We start from the raw sequence: 18,733 nt of genomic DNA, 5'->3' as shown, positions 1-18,733 counted from the left end.
GGGAATCTCTCTCCCATTGACTCTCCATCTTCGGTCCGCCTCCCCCTCTCTCCCTATTTATTCCAGTTCCCTCCCCCCATCCCCCTCTCTGATGAAGGGTCTAGGCCCGAAACGTCAGCTTTTGTGCTCCTGAGATGCTGCTTGGCCTGCTGTGTTCATCCAGCCTCACATTTTATTATCTTGGAATCTCCAGCATCTGCAGTCCCCATTATCTCTGATACTATTTTGGGCCTAGACCCTGCTTCAGAAACTTCTTAAGACCATTCTTAAGAGTCTGATTGGTGTTTGAAACCAAAAGTAGTTTACACAGTTAGTCTTGCTTGAATAGCAAGCAAGTCTAGGGAGTTAACAGGCCAGCCTTTGTGGGGAAACAAACTATGTTCCTCTTTCAACTTCCAGGGCAACTGGAAACTGGTGCATCTCTGGCTGGTGACTGCTGATATGAAGCAAGTGATCAACTCCAGGGGCACAATAACACTATCAGCCCACACCAGGGTCACCACCCACATGTCTACCAATGGACACATGGAGCTTTACATCAGACATTTTTGGGATGAGAAGTTGGGAGGTTTTTAACCTCTCAAAGCTTATGTCCTCTCCTGTAGATCGTGGTTATTCAAAAGTAAGTACAACTGCCAAGACTGGTGACTAGCCATCTACTTGAGGCTGATGTGGGATCATCAGAGTGTATAGCATCATATTACTTCTCCCACACACTACAGATACTCTCATTTAGGTTAGTATGTGCTTGTAAATCCAGGGTTATAAACTGGTGAAAGCATGACCATGCTGACAGAGGCTGTGCCAGTTGTGGCAACTGCAGTCGAAGACAATGGAAGACTAAGTCCTTGTTGCCCAAGCTGATAACATGTCTCTTCAGTCATTATCAACCCAGAATCTACCACAGGTGGAGCAAGGAGTAGGAAACATCTGGCAGAGATGGCCATATGCACGAAATGGAGTCCACCCAGACCTGGGTTCTGCCCATGCATTCCCCCATCAAGAGCTGGTGACCGTCAGAGAACAAGATGGTGCAAATCACTCAGAGGGTGCTGGAATTGCACACAGGCTGGCATACTATTGCTTTATCCATGATCATTCTGCAACAGTGGCAAAGTGAGAAGGGATCAAGGTGCCTGGAGACTCCGTCATTCTCATCCACCTCAGGTCAGTCAGGAGATGCAAAGCGTCCCTTGGACGGGACTCTTCCCAGAATGCTCCAAATGTGAACGAGAGCTCCTCAGTACAATTTTGACCATGGTTATGATGGTATATGTTCCTGGATGGCAAGGGCTTTTTTCATAAGAGAATAAACATTTTGGAGGACATTCAGGTGACGATAGTTTATTTTCTGGCAGAGTTCACAGCTTCAACAGTAGAGGAAAAAGATTGGCAAGAATAGTCCAGAATGACTGCACTGGTAGGAAAGGTCAGCAAGAGAGTAGAATGGTGCAGTTGGGATTATTAGCTGTAATGAAGTGGCGAAGCGTGCTTTGATATTTGAAGGATGCTAGTTGAAGGATGTCCAGAAAGGCAAAGAGAAAAGTTGTAGGTAGAATCAGTTCTGGGGTATCCATGAGTACTACATAATTGGGAAAGGAAGGCTAATGTATCACCCGACGAGTGGTGACAAAAAAATGTAAGCTGGCAAACTGTGTAGCATATTATGAGAATTCCTGAGTCTGGCTTGGTTGCACACTGTACTGCACCTCAACAGTCCAGGCAGTGGAATCTGCATGTCAAATGGTCTGTTCTACAGATTTCTTGTAGCCTTGCTGGCTCTCACTGACTTCACATGCATGTGGTTTGCAAATTGTGACATCCCATGGATTACCCTTCAGCTTTGAGATTGGTTAGCTCAGTTGGCTGCACAGCGGGTTTATGAAGCACAGTGATGCCAACAGCATAGGGATCAATTTCCTACACTGTTTGAGGTCACCACAAATGTTCTACCTTCTCAATCTCCTCCTTTGCCTGAGGCAACATGACCTTTAGGTTATACCACTACCAGTCATCTCTCTCTCTCTCCGTCTCTCTCTAATCTGACAGATGCCATATAGCGCTCTGGTGACTTTAATTTACACGTTAACTGCGCGATGAGGGCATGGAATCCCTTCAGGTTTGAGTATCAGAGTCTACACACTACACATTCACAGTCAAGAGCACCCTGCATGATGGAGAATTCTGCAATCTATTTTTCACCTACTTCTCCTTGTGAAGTTCATAGCCATCGTCACTTTCATAATAATTGATACGTAATCCTAGATTTGCTCTGGGATAGAAAATATGGCACAGTGTTTAGCAGAAGTGCAGATGTACGAAACATAGGTCATTACAATGGTTTACTATTTTACATTGCTCTGTCAATGTCATGCATGGTCATGGGCTCTCTGCGGAAGGCTTTCTTTCACATTTTCCCCTTCTACGGCTTCTTCCACTATGAGTGGTCTTAGTTCATCTTCCAACTTGGTTGATTCCTAGAGGAAAGCTTATCTGTGCCCCCATGTATGGGCGCAATTCAGCGTAAGTCGTTCATCCACCTGTCACATCCATTCCCTGCAGACTGTTGAAACTTAACAAACACTATGAAAAGCACCAAAATTTTAAAGAACTACAGCACCAGACTGAAGAAATAAACCAGCAACTAACCTGTAAGCAGTGATGATCTCTTTTAAATACAGCTTGTGGGCAGTCCCTAATGTTATTTAAAAGTTTTTCATTGAGTAAGGTTAAGAGAGGGTTGGAGTATATGGATCCAAAATGGTTGTGTTGTCATTAAATCGGCATCACATCATGATTTGCCTGTTCGACGTATTGCTGGTAGATGTTCCATGTACGTGTTAGCCATTTTGCAAACATGGCATTTAGAATACACCATGTCAGAAGCAATGGTGAGCCAATTTTACAGCCGCGATATATCTTGATCCCAAGATCTCTTTATACTCCTTTCCTTCAATCACCCATCTACTTTATTCTTACATGTTGATATGTTCCCTGCTTTTAAAACATATCAAGCACCCAAATGACAAATTAGAGAGCAAATCATTTGAAATACATGCATGATTATTCCAGAACTGAAATTTATATCAAAGTGTAAAAAAGTGATAAAGACTTGATCTGATATCATTAGATCATTTATATTTCAGCAAGCCAAGCCAAAACTGACTGAAGTACCTGAACACAAGTGAATTTGTCCTTCCAAATCCCAGTACCAGTGACTCTGTAATTTCTATACTTTCAGCACGCATCAAAGGAACCAGTTGTTTCAACAATACTGCTACAGATGGTGTTCCTATGACCTGCACATTAATAATGAAAATAATGACAACCTCAAACCACATTGAATAACATTCTAGAACTTATTGATCATGATTTCATCTTTTACCCAAAGCCTTCAGACATATCATCACAAAAGATACAGCACTGAAGCTAATATACTTATATTGTTAAAATTCACAACACTATAAAATTAACATTCAGATCTAGTCATTTTATTCTTCTGTCACACATTTGCTAAACTATATAACATAGATAAAAAAAATTCAGACATCTCTTCCTTCTACAACTTAGAGTTTAGAACCCCAGGTTGCTGTTATCTAACAATGGTAAACAAAGAAGAACCCATGATACCAAAGTTCCATCTAAGCTGTGCAACTGTGAATGCTATCATGGTGGGGTGAGAGACAGGGGGAGTTATGGAGGGGTAAGTGCTCCTGATGTGTACAGGGCATCACTAAAGACACCCTCTTCCCACATTTTAGCAACAGGTTGAGGAAGACCTGGCTGATTCTTTCCTTAATTCTGCCTTTCTCAAACCATTGCATTACCGCAGAAAAGTTGGTACGAGATCCTTTACTGAGAATCTCAGTAGACACAAGGGAAAGGGAGTTAGTCGACACCTTAACTGATGACCATGTGGGAGGTAAGTTGGTAGTTATTTTATCTACCCCATCCTGTCTGCAAATGTCATTAATGACTATCGACTTCCTCTCACGTTCTTTTGAGTTTTAACATTGTAATGGCTGGAATCACTGAACTCACTTAAAAATTAATAATGCTCTGCCCATAAATCAGAAGAGCTTTAATTCTGTTGTAGAAAACTACTCAGCTGCAAAGCATCAAATTTATATTCAGGTTACAGAAAAAGATTGATACCTTGTTATCATAGTTATAGCTACCATCAGGAGTTGTAGCCATAATTTCTGGAGTTGAAGCTCTCAGGTGACCAGGGCTCATAATACTGGGTTTTGCTACTCCAAAGCAGAGAATAAGATAGTTCCTCCAAAGGGTCACATAATTGTCCCCAGCACTAACTGTGCTCACTTTTTTTGTGTACATAGGACTACTGCAAAACAACAGAACAGAAATCTGAAATTATTGTTGATCTTAACCACTTGATGTTTGCTTGACACATGCACAGATTACACAGAAATAGTCACTTTATACGCACTTGAGTATTGCTGAAAAAAGACACACTTTGACAAAGATTTTCATGGTGCATCCACTAGGATAATTCGCAAGAATGTGCCTTTTATCAGCAATATTTAAAATACACAGAATTTATAACAGTTTAGCTCAGCAGATTTATACCAGGGTCTATGTTCCACATGAGCTCCCTCAAAATCCCCACTCATTTCCACTTAACACTGTCTTCACAAGCTGCCTTTCATTTCCTGTTAATCGTTTTCTTTCAGTGGTAAAATCATTACATTGAAAATGTCTATCTATTATTGTCTTTGAATTAACAGAAATTCTTCACTTAATGTTGCTGGTACATGCCTGAAAAATGCAACTTTAAAGTGAATCAACTTAAGTGAACCATATTTTCTCATTACAATGAACTGCTGCATTTACATTTTGTATGGTTTTTCTCTTTTAAAAGATGGTGAAATACTATATCCAGTGAGCTTTAAAATACTGCATATTTATCAATTCCTATATTGGTCAAGGCATTTTAAAAATAAAACACATTTCAAAGCGAGAAATATATTAACTACTTTACTTGCCTATTGCTAGCCTCAGCTCCAGTTCTTTTTGCTTGTCTATCTCTTTTGCTACTCCCAGCTCTGTTTAATTCACTTCCTGTTTCTCTGGCTTTTTCTGCTACTCAGTGACTCTTTTCCTCTCAACCCCTGACTCCTTCCTGCTTGTTGGCATTTCCCACTTGCCAAGTCTCTCCCAGCCCAAACTTCTGCTTGCTGACTCTCTCCTGCTCCCCTTCTCTTTCTCCCATTTGTCAGCCTCATTTTGCATTGCTTCTTTCTCTCACTCCCTCACATACACAACCTCTCTCACTGGTCATTTCTCCCACGTGCCACTTCCACTGCTTCCCTCTCACAAACTCTGTGAGCAAGACTTTGAGAGAGGGCTAGAAAGATTAAGGCAGCAAGGGAGCAAAAGGGGCTTTAAGCTGAAGAGTCAGGAAGGGAAGCGGCATGTGAGAGAGTTTGAAGCAAGAATGAGCTGCTGCGCAGCAAAGCATTGGTGAGTGGTAGAGGCAGCTCCAAGATAGTACCAATCAAGTCTAGGAATACTACACTGTCCCAACATTGAAATTCTGCCAGAACGAAAATCCCAAGACAATGTTAGCACATCAGCCTAATTCTATCTACAAGTTATGAATGCAATGGAATACTTCACACTTGTCTGGATGAGTGCAGCTCTGACAACACTCAAGAAGCTAGACAGCCATCCAAGACAAATACAGTCTACTTCATGGGCACCACATCCTCAAACATTCACTCCCTCCACCGTCGAGGTACAGTAACATTATACCAAGTGCCTCAAACAGATTTTATTCCAAATTACATAGTAACAATTTTAAATTTGGTAATGGAGAGAAAACTTCACAACTGAATAACTGTTTGTATGGTTTCGCACAGCTTTAAAAGCTAAACTAGCATATTCAATATTACTTACTTAGGATCAATGTGTGGCATCAACAGCTGCAATCTGGTAAAGGCATATGGCCAAGCATAACTAAGTGCAGTAGGGCAATGCTTTAGAAGATTCTCCAGTCTAAGGAAGCTGAAGAGGCACAGAACCCAAGGATCTTTCACAGACTGAGCGAATATCCAGACATGAGAAGGACTCTTTACATCATAATGGCTGTTAACTAATATTGCATTCCATTCTACCAGCCACTGTAAATCCCCATTGTGTCCAAAGGATAAGGCAGACTGTACAAAATAAAAAATTAACAATTATCCAAAGTCAATATTGAAGCCACTTCGCATTCAGCAAAATATTTACTTCAAAAGCAGGCATCACACTGAAGTTGAGCAGAGCTAGTTGCATACGAATTTTAAACACCATGACCTGGCATAATCTTTTTTTTAAATGAGTTGACAAACCCACTCTCTGGCTTCCCACTTCAACCACCCTGCTGAGGAGTTACCTTTTGTTCCAAGGCCAATTATGTTGGGTACTATCCTTCACTGAGTCTTCTACCTCTTAAGATAAGATAATTAAGATAATGAATGTTATTTCTGTAAAAACAACTAAACTGTAATGAGACCTCCAGTCTTATTATATAAGCTATATTCATACATTATCAAATCCTAAAAATATATTAGGAGTCAAAATCAGAGAGATTAGAGACAGTGACAAACAGCTTGGTCAAAAGCTAGGTTTTAAGAAGAGTCTGAAAAGGACAAGAGTGAAGTGGAGATATGTTGAGAGATCAGCCAGCACAGCAGTGAATGGGTGAACTGAATTTGCTATTGAAGCAGAGATAACAAGGCTTAGAGCTGGATGAACACAGCAGGCCAAGCAGCATCAGAGGAACAGGAAAGCGGTTGTTTTGGGCCTAGAAGGGTTTAGGCTCAAAATGTCAACTCTCCTGCTCGGCCTGCCACGTTCATCCAGCTCTACACCATGTTATCTCAGATTCTCCAGCATCTGCAGTTCCTACTATCTCTTCCTATTAAAGCAATTGAGGGTGAAAGAGCAGGAAAGAAGTGATGAATGAGACAGTTGATTGTGGAATAAATACGCAGTTTATCTGTGAAGCACACTGTACGACATGGAATTACTGTTAGTAAATTATGCTTCTAAGTGCCTACAATTGTTTTTTCATCTAAGAAAGCAGTTGAAACTTCAGAAGCATCTCAATGTATCATCAGAATCAATTCTAAGGTTGCAAAAAGTGTACTACTGGAAAACAAGAGTTGAAATTGTAATGAAAAGGTTGGTGATACAGTCTTTACTGGTTGTAAAGTATCAAATTGCTCAATTCCGAGTTAATTTGATACAATCTGGATTTTATACACACTTTCATGTGTAAAGATTAACATGAAAATTTTAAAACTGCCATTTGAGTCTCTAATGGTTTTACTTAAATTATTTCTGAAAGGATTTGCTTGATTTTTAACAGTCTGCTATACTTTGCCTGTAAAAAATTTATTTCACCCTCTTGCTGCAGAAGTGGTGACTTCCTCTTACCCATATCACTCTCCTTGATTAGTCGTTAATGTTAGATTGTTCTATATAATCCCCAGTCCTCATTGCCTTATGACTCCTTGAGGACTGTTTTCAACTGCAGATTCTGCATTTGCACAGACAGTAATTATGTGGATTATGTGCACTGCCAACTGCAACTTAAAGCCACCCTCTTGCACTATTTAACTTCAGGTAATTTCTGAAGATTTTTACGCTTTGGAAAGCACCTAAAGAATCTTAGATTAACCATAAGTAATTTAGTTGTACCTACTGAATCTGAAGCTGCCACATGAATAAAACTCTCCAGAATTGATGAACTCAACTGATCCATAACTTCAATCATTGGTCTATCATCATCCTATTGTTAGAAGAAAAATTATGTCAATGGATATATGCAGATTGAACCAAGCCGTATCCAAGGACAAGTGTTTTTTTTAAAAAAAGCATTATTCTGAATACATTTTACTTTCCATAAAAGTGTGCTCTCTTGCTTTATCTGATTATTCATTTGGAGCTGCCGTAGTAACGTGAGCATTAATACTTCGGTTGGTGTTGCGCGGTCGTGAGGAGTGGAGAGTGGTAAGAAAGGGGGAGAGAGAAAGCGAGTGAAGGAATGCAGGTTGCTGATATTCCTTGAGCTCTGTTCCACCAAAACTGGGATGAACTGGAGCTTCTTGACATTGGGTAGACAACCTGACGTGGATTAGGAGTGATAGAATGGATCAAAGGAACCAATTTCATGCTAATAATGGTAGGTCATCAGCATCTGCCAAATGGTGGGATCAGAAAATTCTGTGTGTACCTTGCTTTTTTATTCAGTGACTATTTCTGACACTCACTGCTATTCATAAAAAAAGGAAAGAATGTATTTTTAGCACATGTTCCTTGTACAGTCAAAATTCAGAACATTCATAATATGAGAATAGACCCCATGGAACCACGTTCTACCAAAAATTTCAACCCCTTCCCAACTTGGGTCTTGAGCACCTCCCTCTCCAATCGAGGAATGTTGGAGCAATCATGTTTCTAATTAACCAATTCTGAATTACATCCAACCATATAAAAGCAGACATGTAACATAGTCCTGATTATCACAAATTCATAATGTGTAAAACAATGTTTTTAATTACCAAGGGGAAGAACAGGCTCCATACCTCAGATTGTCCTAAAGCAGAAAACAAAGCACGAACTTCCTTCAGGATAGAAACAGCCAACTTTCGTGTTGCAATCTGACAGCTACAAAGTAAAACAAGGGCAAATCCTTCCACAGCATGTAGTACATTTGAATGAGGACTCCTTTCCTGTTGGAAACAATGGTAATAATTAAAAGCATTTTGAATTATGTAAGATACTCTGAAAGGTTACTTTTTATGACATATTTAAATTATTTTATACTTTCTTGGAATATTTCATTTATAGTTACTAAAATTAGATGTATGATTAAAATATACTAACTGATAATGGATTGTGAGGTTGACTACATTGTTTGAAAAGCGAAAAAAATCTTGCAGCTTCGAAATGACTTCATGGTATCTATCATTTTTCACAACACTTCCATGTCTAAAATAAATAGGAGGATAGTCATAGGCTTCAAGAGAACACGAGCACCTCATGAAATGGCCTGAAATTTGGATCATGCAATTTAATACAGACAATTGCGAAGTGATACATTTTGTAAGGAAGATTGAAGAAAGACAATATAAATGAAAGGATACAATTGTAAAGGGTACAAGAGGAACCAAGGTACCTGGTGGGGGGTGGGGTAAACAAATTCTGAAAGTTAATAAAGGATAAAGAATTCTGGGCTACTTATGTACGGACATAGAAAGAAAGCAAAACCTCCACTTGCTCATGACCACTGGATGCTTCAAAAGCATGGTAAAACAATGAAGTGCTTTCTGAAAGGTATTACAGAATATACAGTCAATTTACATGCAGGAAACTCTGCAAACAGCAGTATGATAATGATCAAGCAACCTGTTTTTGACATTTTCTTTGATGGGTGTGAATTTATGAGCAAAAATAGGTCATTTGACCCCTTGAGTGAGTTCTGCTTTTCAATAAGGCCAATGCAGCTCTGACTATAGTCTCAACTCTACTCTTCTGCTTACTCCTAATACACTTAGACTGCGTTTATAATTCCACAGACACACAATTCTCTGCAGGAAATAAATTCTCATCTTCTTCTTAAATGAGAGACTCCATTTTCCATTAAAAGAAAGGTATCTTCTATTCCTAGTCTCCTCCACAAGGGCAAATAGTCTTTCAGCATCCAGTTTGTGAAGTTCCCTTATTCACATTATCCCATACCGTGTTCCAAAAACTTTTGACCATTAATTAAATCTATGTACATCTCTTTACACATTCCTTCTATGCTCTTCACAATTTACTTTCCTGTCTATCTTTGCATCATCAGCAAATGTATGAACTTAACATTCGGTCGGTCCTTTCACTGAAGTCAAACATTGGACATCACCATTATTGGCAGTCCCTCGTAGACAAGGATGACCCTCTTCCACTCTCAGGTGAGTCTGTATGTGACTGTACAGACTGATGCAGCTTCCGTAGGTTCTGTTACACTTAGCGCAACAGGTGGCTGTGGAAAGTGTGGTGGGATATTGGTGTGGCAGCACACTCCTTATGCTGTTTTTGCCTGCCATCTGCTTCTTCCCAATGGCACATCTTGAGGTGCTCGATGCCTTCTCCTCCACTTTGGGCAGTCTTGGGGGCTGGTGTTCCTAGGTGCCTGTGGGAATGCCACACCTTGTCAATGAGGCCTGAAGGTATCACTGAAGCGCTTCCTCTCTCCAGCTGCGGCTCACTTGCCGTTTCAAAGCTAGGAATAGAGTACCTGCTTGGGGAATCTCGTGTCAGTCATGCAGATGATGTGCCCAGCTGATCGCGGCTGATCAAAAGGTGGTCAGTACCTTGATGCTGGGGATGTTGGCCTGGTGTTGGTGCATCTTTCTTCCCAGTAGATTTGCAGGATCTTGTACACAGTCCATGTCTCAGAGTCATATAGGAGGGTGGGAACCACTACAGCGCCATAAGCCTTGAGCTTGGTGCCTGATCTGATGCTGTTATCCTCGAACACCCTTTTCCTCAGGTGGCTGAAGGTTGCACTAGCACACCAGAGGCAGTGCGGAATCTCATCAATAGCTGCTTTGGTTGACAGGACACTCCAGAGGTACTGGAAGTGGCCAACGTTCTCTACACGAGCAGGTAGATGGGGTCTTGATTTAATGTCTCGTCCAAAAATACAGTTCTTTGAAAGCCGCAGATCATTCTCAGTACCCTCAATGAAGCATCATCCTTGGCTTTTTGGCTGAAAAAAATCCCTGGAGTGGGATTTGAACCCAGAACCTTGTGATTCAGGGATCAGTGTGCCTCAAACTGAATCACTGGATAAGGCTGAATATTAAAGTAAGGAAGACATAGTGGAATTTTATATAACACTGGTTGAACCTCAAGCGTTGAATCGTGCTGAATCTTTGACAACATGTTTAGGAAGGAAGCAAAAGCATTTGTGGTAGTGAAGAAAATATTTCTGTAAATTATTCCAAGAATAAGAGTCTTCAGTTACATTGATAGCTTGGAGGAGATGGGCTCTTCTTGTTAAAAGGAGAGAAGATTAAGAATACAAGACACAGAAGCAAAACTAGGCTCATTCATCCCATCAATTCTGCTCCTTACTCTGAAATTATGTTCTTTGGTCTTAGATTCTCCCACAAAGGGAAACAATGTCTCCGCATCTACCACGTTTAGCACTCTAGGAATCGTAAATGTTTTAATGAGGTCTCCTCTCATTCTTCTAAACTCAAATGTGTACATCCAACCCACTCAACCTCTCCTCTTAAGAAAATATCTCAAGACCAGAAATCGATGAAGTGAGTCTTCTCCAATGCCAGTATAGCTTTCCTTTGAAAGGGGTTATTAATATACATCGTAAATAATAGTAGCCCCAGCACTGACCCCTGCGACATTCCACTCACTGCAGGTTGCCATCCTGAAAATGTCCCTTTATCCTATTATCTAGTCATTAGCCAATCCTCTATCCATGTTAATACACTACCCTCAATATCTTGGGCTGTTACTACATAGCCCTGTGTACCAGACATTATTTAAAATCTTCTGTAATACATATGGATTTCCATCTACTGTTTTTTTAAAAATCTATTCCGCTTGTTACATCAAAGAACTGTAATAAATTTGTCAGGCAAGCTGTCTTTGTTTGATTATATTATCTATTTCCAAATGGTCTGCTATTATATCCTTTTTAATAGACTCCAATGCTTTTCCAGAATAGCTGTTAAGCTTACTGGCTTATAGTCACTTCTTTGTCTTCTTCCCCTTTTTAACAAGGGGGCTACATTGGCTGCTTTCCAATCCTCTGGGATTTTTCCAGAACCTAAGGAGTCTTGGAAGATTACTATCAGTGCATCCACTATCTCTGCGGCTACTTCCTTTAATATCCTAGGATGCAACCAATCAGGTCCAGGGCCTTTAGATTTCCTAATACCTTTCAGCCTTGTGATAGTTTTGGCTTTTTTTCCTCAACCCCTTTAAACCCTTGATGTTAAATACTTTTGGAATGTTCCTAATGTCCTCTACCGTAAAGATTGATGCAAAGAATTTATTCAACTCTTCTGCCATTTCCTGACTCTCCATTATTATTTCCCCAGCTTCATGTCTAAGAGGCATATGCTCACTGTTGCTTTGCTCTTCCTTTTATATGACTAAAGAAGCTCTTGCTATCCAATTTTGTTGCTTGCTAGTTTGCTCTGCTTATTTATTTTGTCCCTCCTTAAATTGACTATGGATTTGACAGATATACTCAAAATTATGTGATGTATTCTTGATAGCCTGTTGGTGAAGGAAGAAACAAGAGCTAGCCTTTAGTTTAGAGCAAATGTATTTACAAAGTAGAGCATAATGGGAATTTATCACATGCATTCATGTCAGTATGTGCTCAAGCTGCCATCTGATTGAAGCTTTGTACCTCTATGTGCTTAGCTTCAGTATAATTATTATGGTATAACTAATATCACAAGGGACCAGCATACACAAGGTAGGAAGAATCTGTTCTGACTGGTGATAGGATCAAATATCAGAGGACTCTGATTGACAGAAGAACCAGAGGCTATGTGAGGAAAACCCTCTATGGAGTGAGCTAGTTAGGATCCAGAATGTATTGCTTCAGAGTGTGGGAGAAGCAAATTCTACAGTGGCATTCAAAAGGTAACTGGTTAATAACCTGAAGAGAAAAAGAAGTTGCAAGGCATAGGCAGAAAATAGTACCATTTAAACTTGGAAATGATGGTATCAAACAAGAGTTCCATTTCAGGTGGACATGACAAGTTCAAAACAGTACCATCACTTCCAAGTTTTACCAATTTCTTTTACCACTTTTTCCCCATAAAAGGAATTAAGGTTTACTAAGTTATTCTTACTCAGAGCTGTCTAGAACAAGATGGGATGTATGGCTTCATTCTCATGAGCTGTAACTAAACTCTGATTCCATGGTGAAAGTACATTCTGTGAACATTGTAAGAATTTTTTTTGAGAATATTTTTTCTGTTCCCACACCAGGCATGCTTGAGCAGTGCATTGCACTAATTGGAGCTAAATTTAACCTAGAACAATAACATACTCTAGCTAATTAGCATTCTTTGGCCAGGCACACAAATGCCTCTGTAAATGACCGTGTATCTCAGATCTTGGAAGGAAACTGGAGCTCTGCTGCAGGCTTAAGAGTAATACTGTCTGCCAATTTTGGAGCCTTCCGCTTGCTGTGTTAAAGTTAGATGGTCTACAGCCTGAGTATTCATCCTTGCTTGCTTTTGAAACAACTGTTGAGTTGTTCAAAGATATGAAGGCAGCACTTTATCAGATCCCCAAATCTAAGCAGTATCTGAAAGGCCCAACTTCAGTGGATGTACCACTGTTTGGGCCAATTCTAGCCAAAAACCCAAGAAAACAAAATGAAAAATGTTGACTCATAGCAACAGTCTGATTCACATAACACATTTAATGCAAAAGTGCGTCAAGATATTTTGCAAATGTGGCAGGAAAAATGCTGTTGAAAAGCTGAAGAATGGGTTGGTTGACTTTAAGGAGAATATTGATAAGGCGAAGGAAAACGAAAATGGTCTAACAAAAGGGTATTCTGGAAAGGCCCAGGTGACTGAAAATATGGTTACCATTTCTAGGGTAAAAAGAAGTAGTGTACAAAAGATCTTTGGGGTTGATTTTATAGAACTTGCAAGAGCAGTAAAAGTAGGTATGCCAAGGTGACTATATTGATTAAATTTTAGTTTCTTGATGGGACATTGGGTTAATGGCACGTTTATGGCTTGTTGAGCCAGGTTTGTACTTGTATTATATTTGTGTACAGTGAATACTCATTAGCATAAAACAAATAAAAACCAGTCTGACATTCAAAGTAATGAGATCTTGTGGGTGTGGTGGTAGCATACCTCTGGGCCAGATGTTTCAGGTTCAAGCCCTATACCAACACTTGTTGGCCATAGATTTGTAACATGGCCAAATATGTTGAATGTCAGGCTGGCCCTTCCAGCAACTCTGATGACGGATGGTAAGAATGAAGACTCCCTTGGTCAGTCATCCTGCAGAAGGCAATGGCAAGCTACTGCAGTACTTTGGCTAGAAGCATGGACCAATTCACTAGATGTTCATGGCCCAAATTTTGGAAATGTGGGTGCTGGAAAAGAGACTTTCAAGATATGCAGCATGAGAATCTCATTACACCTGGATCAAATTTGGTGAAAGGTACCGTCCACTGGTAGGCTCCGTGTAGCTGTGTCAGGGATCCGGATATTTCATTATTGAAAACTACAGGAACAGGGAAGGGACCAAGAGAATAGCCTGCATGAAGACGTGGAATTAGAAGGTTGGGTCAGTAGCAAAGGGAATAAGAACATGGAGAGTGAGATTAGGGGGTGAAAGTTGGATCTATAATGATTTGTGTGCATGCTTTTTCAAGCTCAAAGTAGTATAGAGTGGATGAGGATAGCCGCCTTTCTGATCCAAGCAGAGAAGCCTTGTTGAGTAAACAAATTAAAATTTATTGAATTCCTGCAACTATTCACAATCTACACAAATGAAGTCTACATAACTACAGAGAATCTTAGGAGCACAACAGCATCAGACCTGCCTCCAATATCATCATCTTTATTCTGACAAAGTATTCAATCAAGTATTCTCTCTTTCAGATGCATGTACAGCCTAAAGGAGAGGTTGGGGGTATTCAGGAGTAAAGTGGGAAAGATCTGTCGTTCTGCTTTTGATATGCAAAGAGGTCAGGACAGCCAATCAAGGTAAGAAACAGATGGACCTAAAGTTCTTCACCCTCCCTCAAATTAATCATTTTGTCAGGCGTTGTGAGAAATGGGCACTAATTTAGCATAGGGATTACAAGGGGGTCTTGAGGTCAGTAGAAGGGCATGTGTTGGCATGATGGGACATTGAAGAGGGTGTGACAGCACACTGAATATGGAGAATGGGGCTTTATGCCTATCTACCAGGAAGAGCTGCATATAAATAGATGTAAAAATCAATGTAACCAAAAGAAAAACTTGCAATTCGAAGTCCCAGGGAGCAAAATCTCCTGCAGGGTACACTACACACGATTCTAAGTTATCTGTTTCAGGGTAAATCAGTTCTTGAGATCATCTTGTGCCATTGTGACCCTCACTAGCAATGAACATTAAAGATCTGGGCCATTGCATATTATTTTAGGTACATGAAGAATTTTCCTTTGTACAGAATGACCAATAAAACAATAGTTCATTCTTTGAATTTATATTTAACATTTTACAATTCTGTTACTTCACAAATTTGAAATATTTAATCAGCTTATTGCTAGTAATATACTGGAAACTTGTTTAATGAAGAAATACTTACAAAAGAAAAGTTTTTAAAAATGGAATATATAATCATGTGATCATTGTTATTTCTAATAAAGCTTCATAATCAACAGATAAATTAAACCGTACCTCCGAAGTCCTCAATTTGGTTTGATCTTGGTCTTTGCTTTGTGTCTGAATTGCAAGTTTCCACTGAGTGAGCAAATGTACCAATAATTTTAAGGAGCTATCAAGAAGATTCTGTTGGGTGTCATTCACCTCACGAAGCAAAAAGTTAGTGAAACCAAATAATACATCTTCTCTCCAGTCAGCAAAATCAACAAGAAGGCTCTGAAGAGAGTTTTGTGCAATGTGGCGAAGTTCATCATCCATGTGGATAGTTAGCCTAGAGTTGAAAAATTTTGAAAATTATTAAATTAAGTAGGTTATCTAACCGTAGAGCATAAATTTATCCTTAGGATGTTAACTTCTACTTAACATTCTGCTGAATCTTTCTTTCTGTTTTAGTGTACATCTTCAAATGCATCATTTTAGGCAGTACGCTTTTGGGAGTTTCGCATAAGGTAAAGCACAAAACAATCAGAAAAGACCTACAATAATGCTTATCAAATGAGATATGAAGTGTAACAAATGAAAAATGAGCTATTCTAGGGTCTGAGGAAGAGCGACTGGACCTGAAACGTTAACTCTGACTTTTTCTTCACAGATGCTGCCAGACCTGCTGAATTTTTCCAGCTTCTTCTGTTTTTGTTCCTGATTTACAGCATCTGCAGTTCTTTTGGTTTTTATGTCAAGTAGACTACCCTTCTTGGCCTCCTCAAGAGGTCCCCAACATCACAGTTGCCAGTCTTCGGTTAAATCAAAACACTCCACATGATATCAAGAATTATTTGAAGGCACGACATATTGAAAAAGCTATGGGCCCTGAAGGCATGCTTCAGAACTTGCTGCACCCCTAGCCAAACTGTTCCTGCACAGTTACAACACTGGCATCTACACAGCACAGTGTAGGAAATTGACTTGGTATGTCCCGTCCATAGAAAGCAGGACAAATCTGACCCAACCAATTACCATTCCATCAGTTTACCCTCAGTCATCGGCAAAATGGTAGAAAGCGTTGTCAACAGGACAATCAAACTGCCTTTCTGTAGCATGAATTTACTCCCTGATGCTCAGTTTACATCCTGCCAAGGCAATTTATTACTCATTACACCCTTAGTCCAAACATAAACAAAATAGCTGAACTCCAGAGGTGATTCTGAGTAAGTGCCCTTAACATCATAGCTGCATTTTACTGAGTATGGTATCAAGGAGGTCTGGAAAAAGTAGAGTCAATGGGAATCAAGGGGAATACTTTTCACTTGTACAGTCAAATATGGCAACAAAAGGAAGATGTTTGCAGTATTGGAGGTCAATTACCTCAGGCAAAGGGTATCACTGCAAGGGTTCGTCAGGTTTATGTCCTTGCTCAACCACCTTCAGTTGCATCAAATTATCTCCCCTCCATCAAAAGGTCTGAAGTGAAGTGTAACTATTTTCTGACGATTACCTAACATTCTGCACCATTCACAACTCCTCAGATAGGATACAGCCAGTGCCCATGCACAGCAAGGTCAGGACAATATCCAGGTTTGGGCTGACATGTAGCAAATGACATTTGTGATACACAAGGGTCAGGCAATGACCATCTCCAACAAGAGATATCCTAACCAGTTTTCCTTGATGTTTAAAAGCAATACCACTAGTGAATCCCTCACAAAAAAATTCTTGGGATTTATCATTCACCAGAAGCCAACTGGAGAGCCATAATGTGGTTATAAAGCATGTCAGAGGCAAGCTGTCTATTGAAGGCAATTCAACTTCAGGCTCCCCAGTGCTTTTTCACCATCTAGGAAGTACAAGTCATGAGTATGATGGAATACTCTCTAATTGCCTAGAAGGGTGCAGCTTCAACAACACTCAAGAAGCTTGACAGCATCCAAGACAAAGGAGCCCACTTCAGTGATGCCCCATCCACCAACTTCAACATTCATTTCCCTCACCACTGATGCACATAACAGACAAGACCTATCAAATAAAAGCAAAACACTGCAGATACTGAAATCAGAAATACAAACAGAAAATGCTGGAACTGTTCTGCAGGTCTACCAGCATCACCTTTCTTATGATCATTAAACCTGTTGAACTCAGAATCTTTCTCTATTGATCCTACTTGATCCGCAGGCTTTTAAATTTGCTAAAAAAATTTAAATTTAATGATGCTTAACTCAATGATGCAAAACCGACCGAAAAATATATACCTTGACAGTAAGTCGATCAATTCTAGCTTTGACATTCCATCAGGTATTATTCGTGGAATGGCAGCTACGCTAGTCCTGAAAAGGTCAATTTTTGGTTTCCTTTCACCGCTGGAAAAAAGTAGAGAAGTCAATTTATAGCTGAAGATGGAAACAAAATATAATATTGTATCTTTTTTAGTCATATACACAGCCAACCATTTAGAAAACCTAATCCATTTCTATTCCACTTCAAATCAAGAATTCAATGGGTGCAGCAATTTAAACAGCTTTGACCTGAAAGAAATCCTCGCCTATTAATTAAATAACGTAGCCTTCATTGGTTATAATACTGAGTACAGGAGCTGGGGTGTCATGCTGCTGCTGTACAGGACATTGGTAAGGCTACTTTTGGAATACTGCATTTAATCCTGGTTGCCCTTCTGCAGAAGGAATGTTGTTTAACTTCAGAGCGTGCAGAAAAGATTTACAAGGATCTTGGGTTGGGACTGGAGGGTTTGAGCTATAAGGAGTGGCTGAATAGGCTAGGGCTATTTTCCCTGGAGCATTGGAGGCTGAGGGATAAATTTAGAGGTTTATAATATTATGAAAGCATGGATGGGGTGAATAGCCAAGGTCTTTTTCCTAGGGTGGGCGAGTCCAAAACGAGACAGCACAGGTTTAAGGTGAGAGGGGAAAGAGGGGTGCACGAAAGAGCTACCAGAGGAAGTGGTAGACGTGGATACAATTATGGTACTTCAAAGGCATCTGGATGGGTAATATAAACAGGAAGGATTTAGAGAAATTTGGGTCAAATGCTGGCAAATGGGACTAGGTCAGATTGGGATGTCTGATTCACACGAATGAATTGGAATGAAGGGTCTGCATCTGTGCTGTATGGCTCTAAAAACATAAAGACAGAATTGTAAACAAAAAAAAATCCACATGTATTAGATCTGAAATGAAAGACAAAATATGCTGGATATACTCAGGAGGTCAGAAAGCATCTGTGGTGAGACAATCATTGTTAATGGGTGAAATGTGTCTGCTTTTTCAGTGAGTTTTGCCATGACTCTGCAAATCATGGCCATCTTGCTCTAGGTTTCTTAACTAATCAAGCTGGATTGCATC

At 39.9% G+C, this 18,733-nt stretch overlaps 1 protein-coding gene across 7 annotated transcripts in view; it reads right to left on the bottom strand.

Moving 5' to 3' along the window:
* LOC125453068 (protein furry homolog) overlaps nucleotides 1-18,733 on the bottom strand; it is a 301,124-nt gene that overhangs the window by 154,029 nt on the left and 128,362 nt on the right. For all 7 annotated transcript variants that reach the window (XR_009445855.1, XR_009445856.1, XM_059646706.1 and 4 more), the window contains exons 17-23: nucleotides 17,627-17,734; nucleotides 15,456-15,711; nucleotides 8,595-8,741; nucleotides 7,712-7,798; nucleotides 5,920-6,179; nucleotides 4,156-4,345; nucleotides 3,175-3,299 (exon numbers count right to left, since the gene is read on the bottom strand). Coding sequence is in view for 5 of the 7 variants with exons in the window: in XM_059646706.1 (XP_059502689.1) it covers nucleotides 3,175-3,299; nucleotides 4,156-4,345; nucleotides 5,920-6,179; nucleotides 7,712-7,798; nucleotides 8,595-8,741; nucleotides 15,456-15,711; nucleotides 17,627-17,734 (1,173 nt within the window). In the remaining 2 variants the exon portion in view is untranslated. The remainder of the gene's footprint in view (nucleotides 1-3,174; nucleotides 3,300-4,155; nucleotides 4,346-5,919; nucleotides 6,180-7,711; nucleotides 7,799-8,594; nucleotides 8,742-15,455; nucleotides 15,712-17,626; nucleotides 17,735-18,733) is intronic.

This window comes from Stegostoma tigrinum, chromosome 6, assembly GCF_030684315.1.
Source record: "Stegostoma tigrinum isolate sSteTig4 chromosome 6, sSteTig4.hap1, whole genome shotgun sequence".
NCBI lineage: Eukaryota > Metazoa > Chordata > Chondrichthyes > Orectolobiformes > Stegostomatidae > Stegostoma > Stegostoma tigrinum.
The sequence above is the reverse complement of the archived record's forward strand: the minus strand, read 5'-3'. Positions and strand labels throughout refer to the sequence as shown.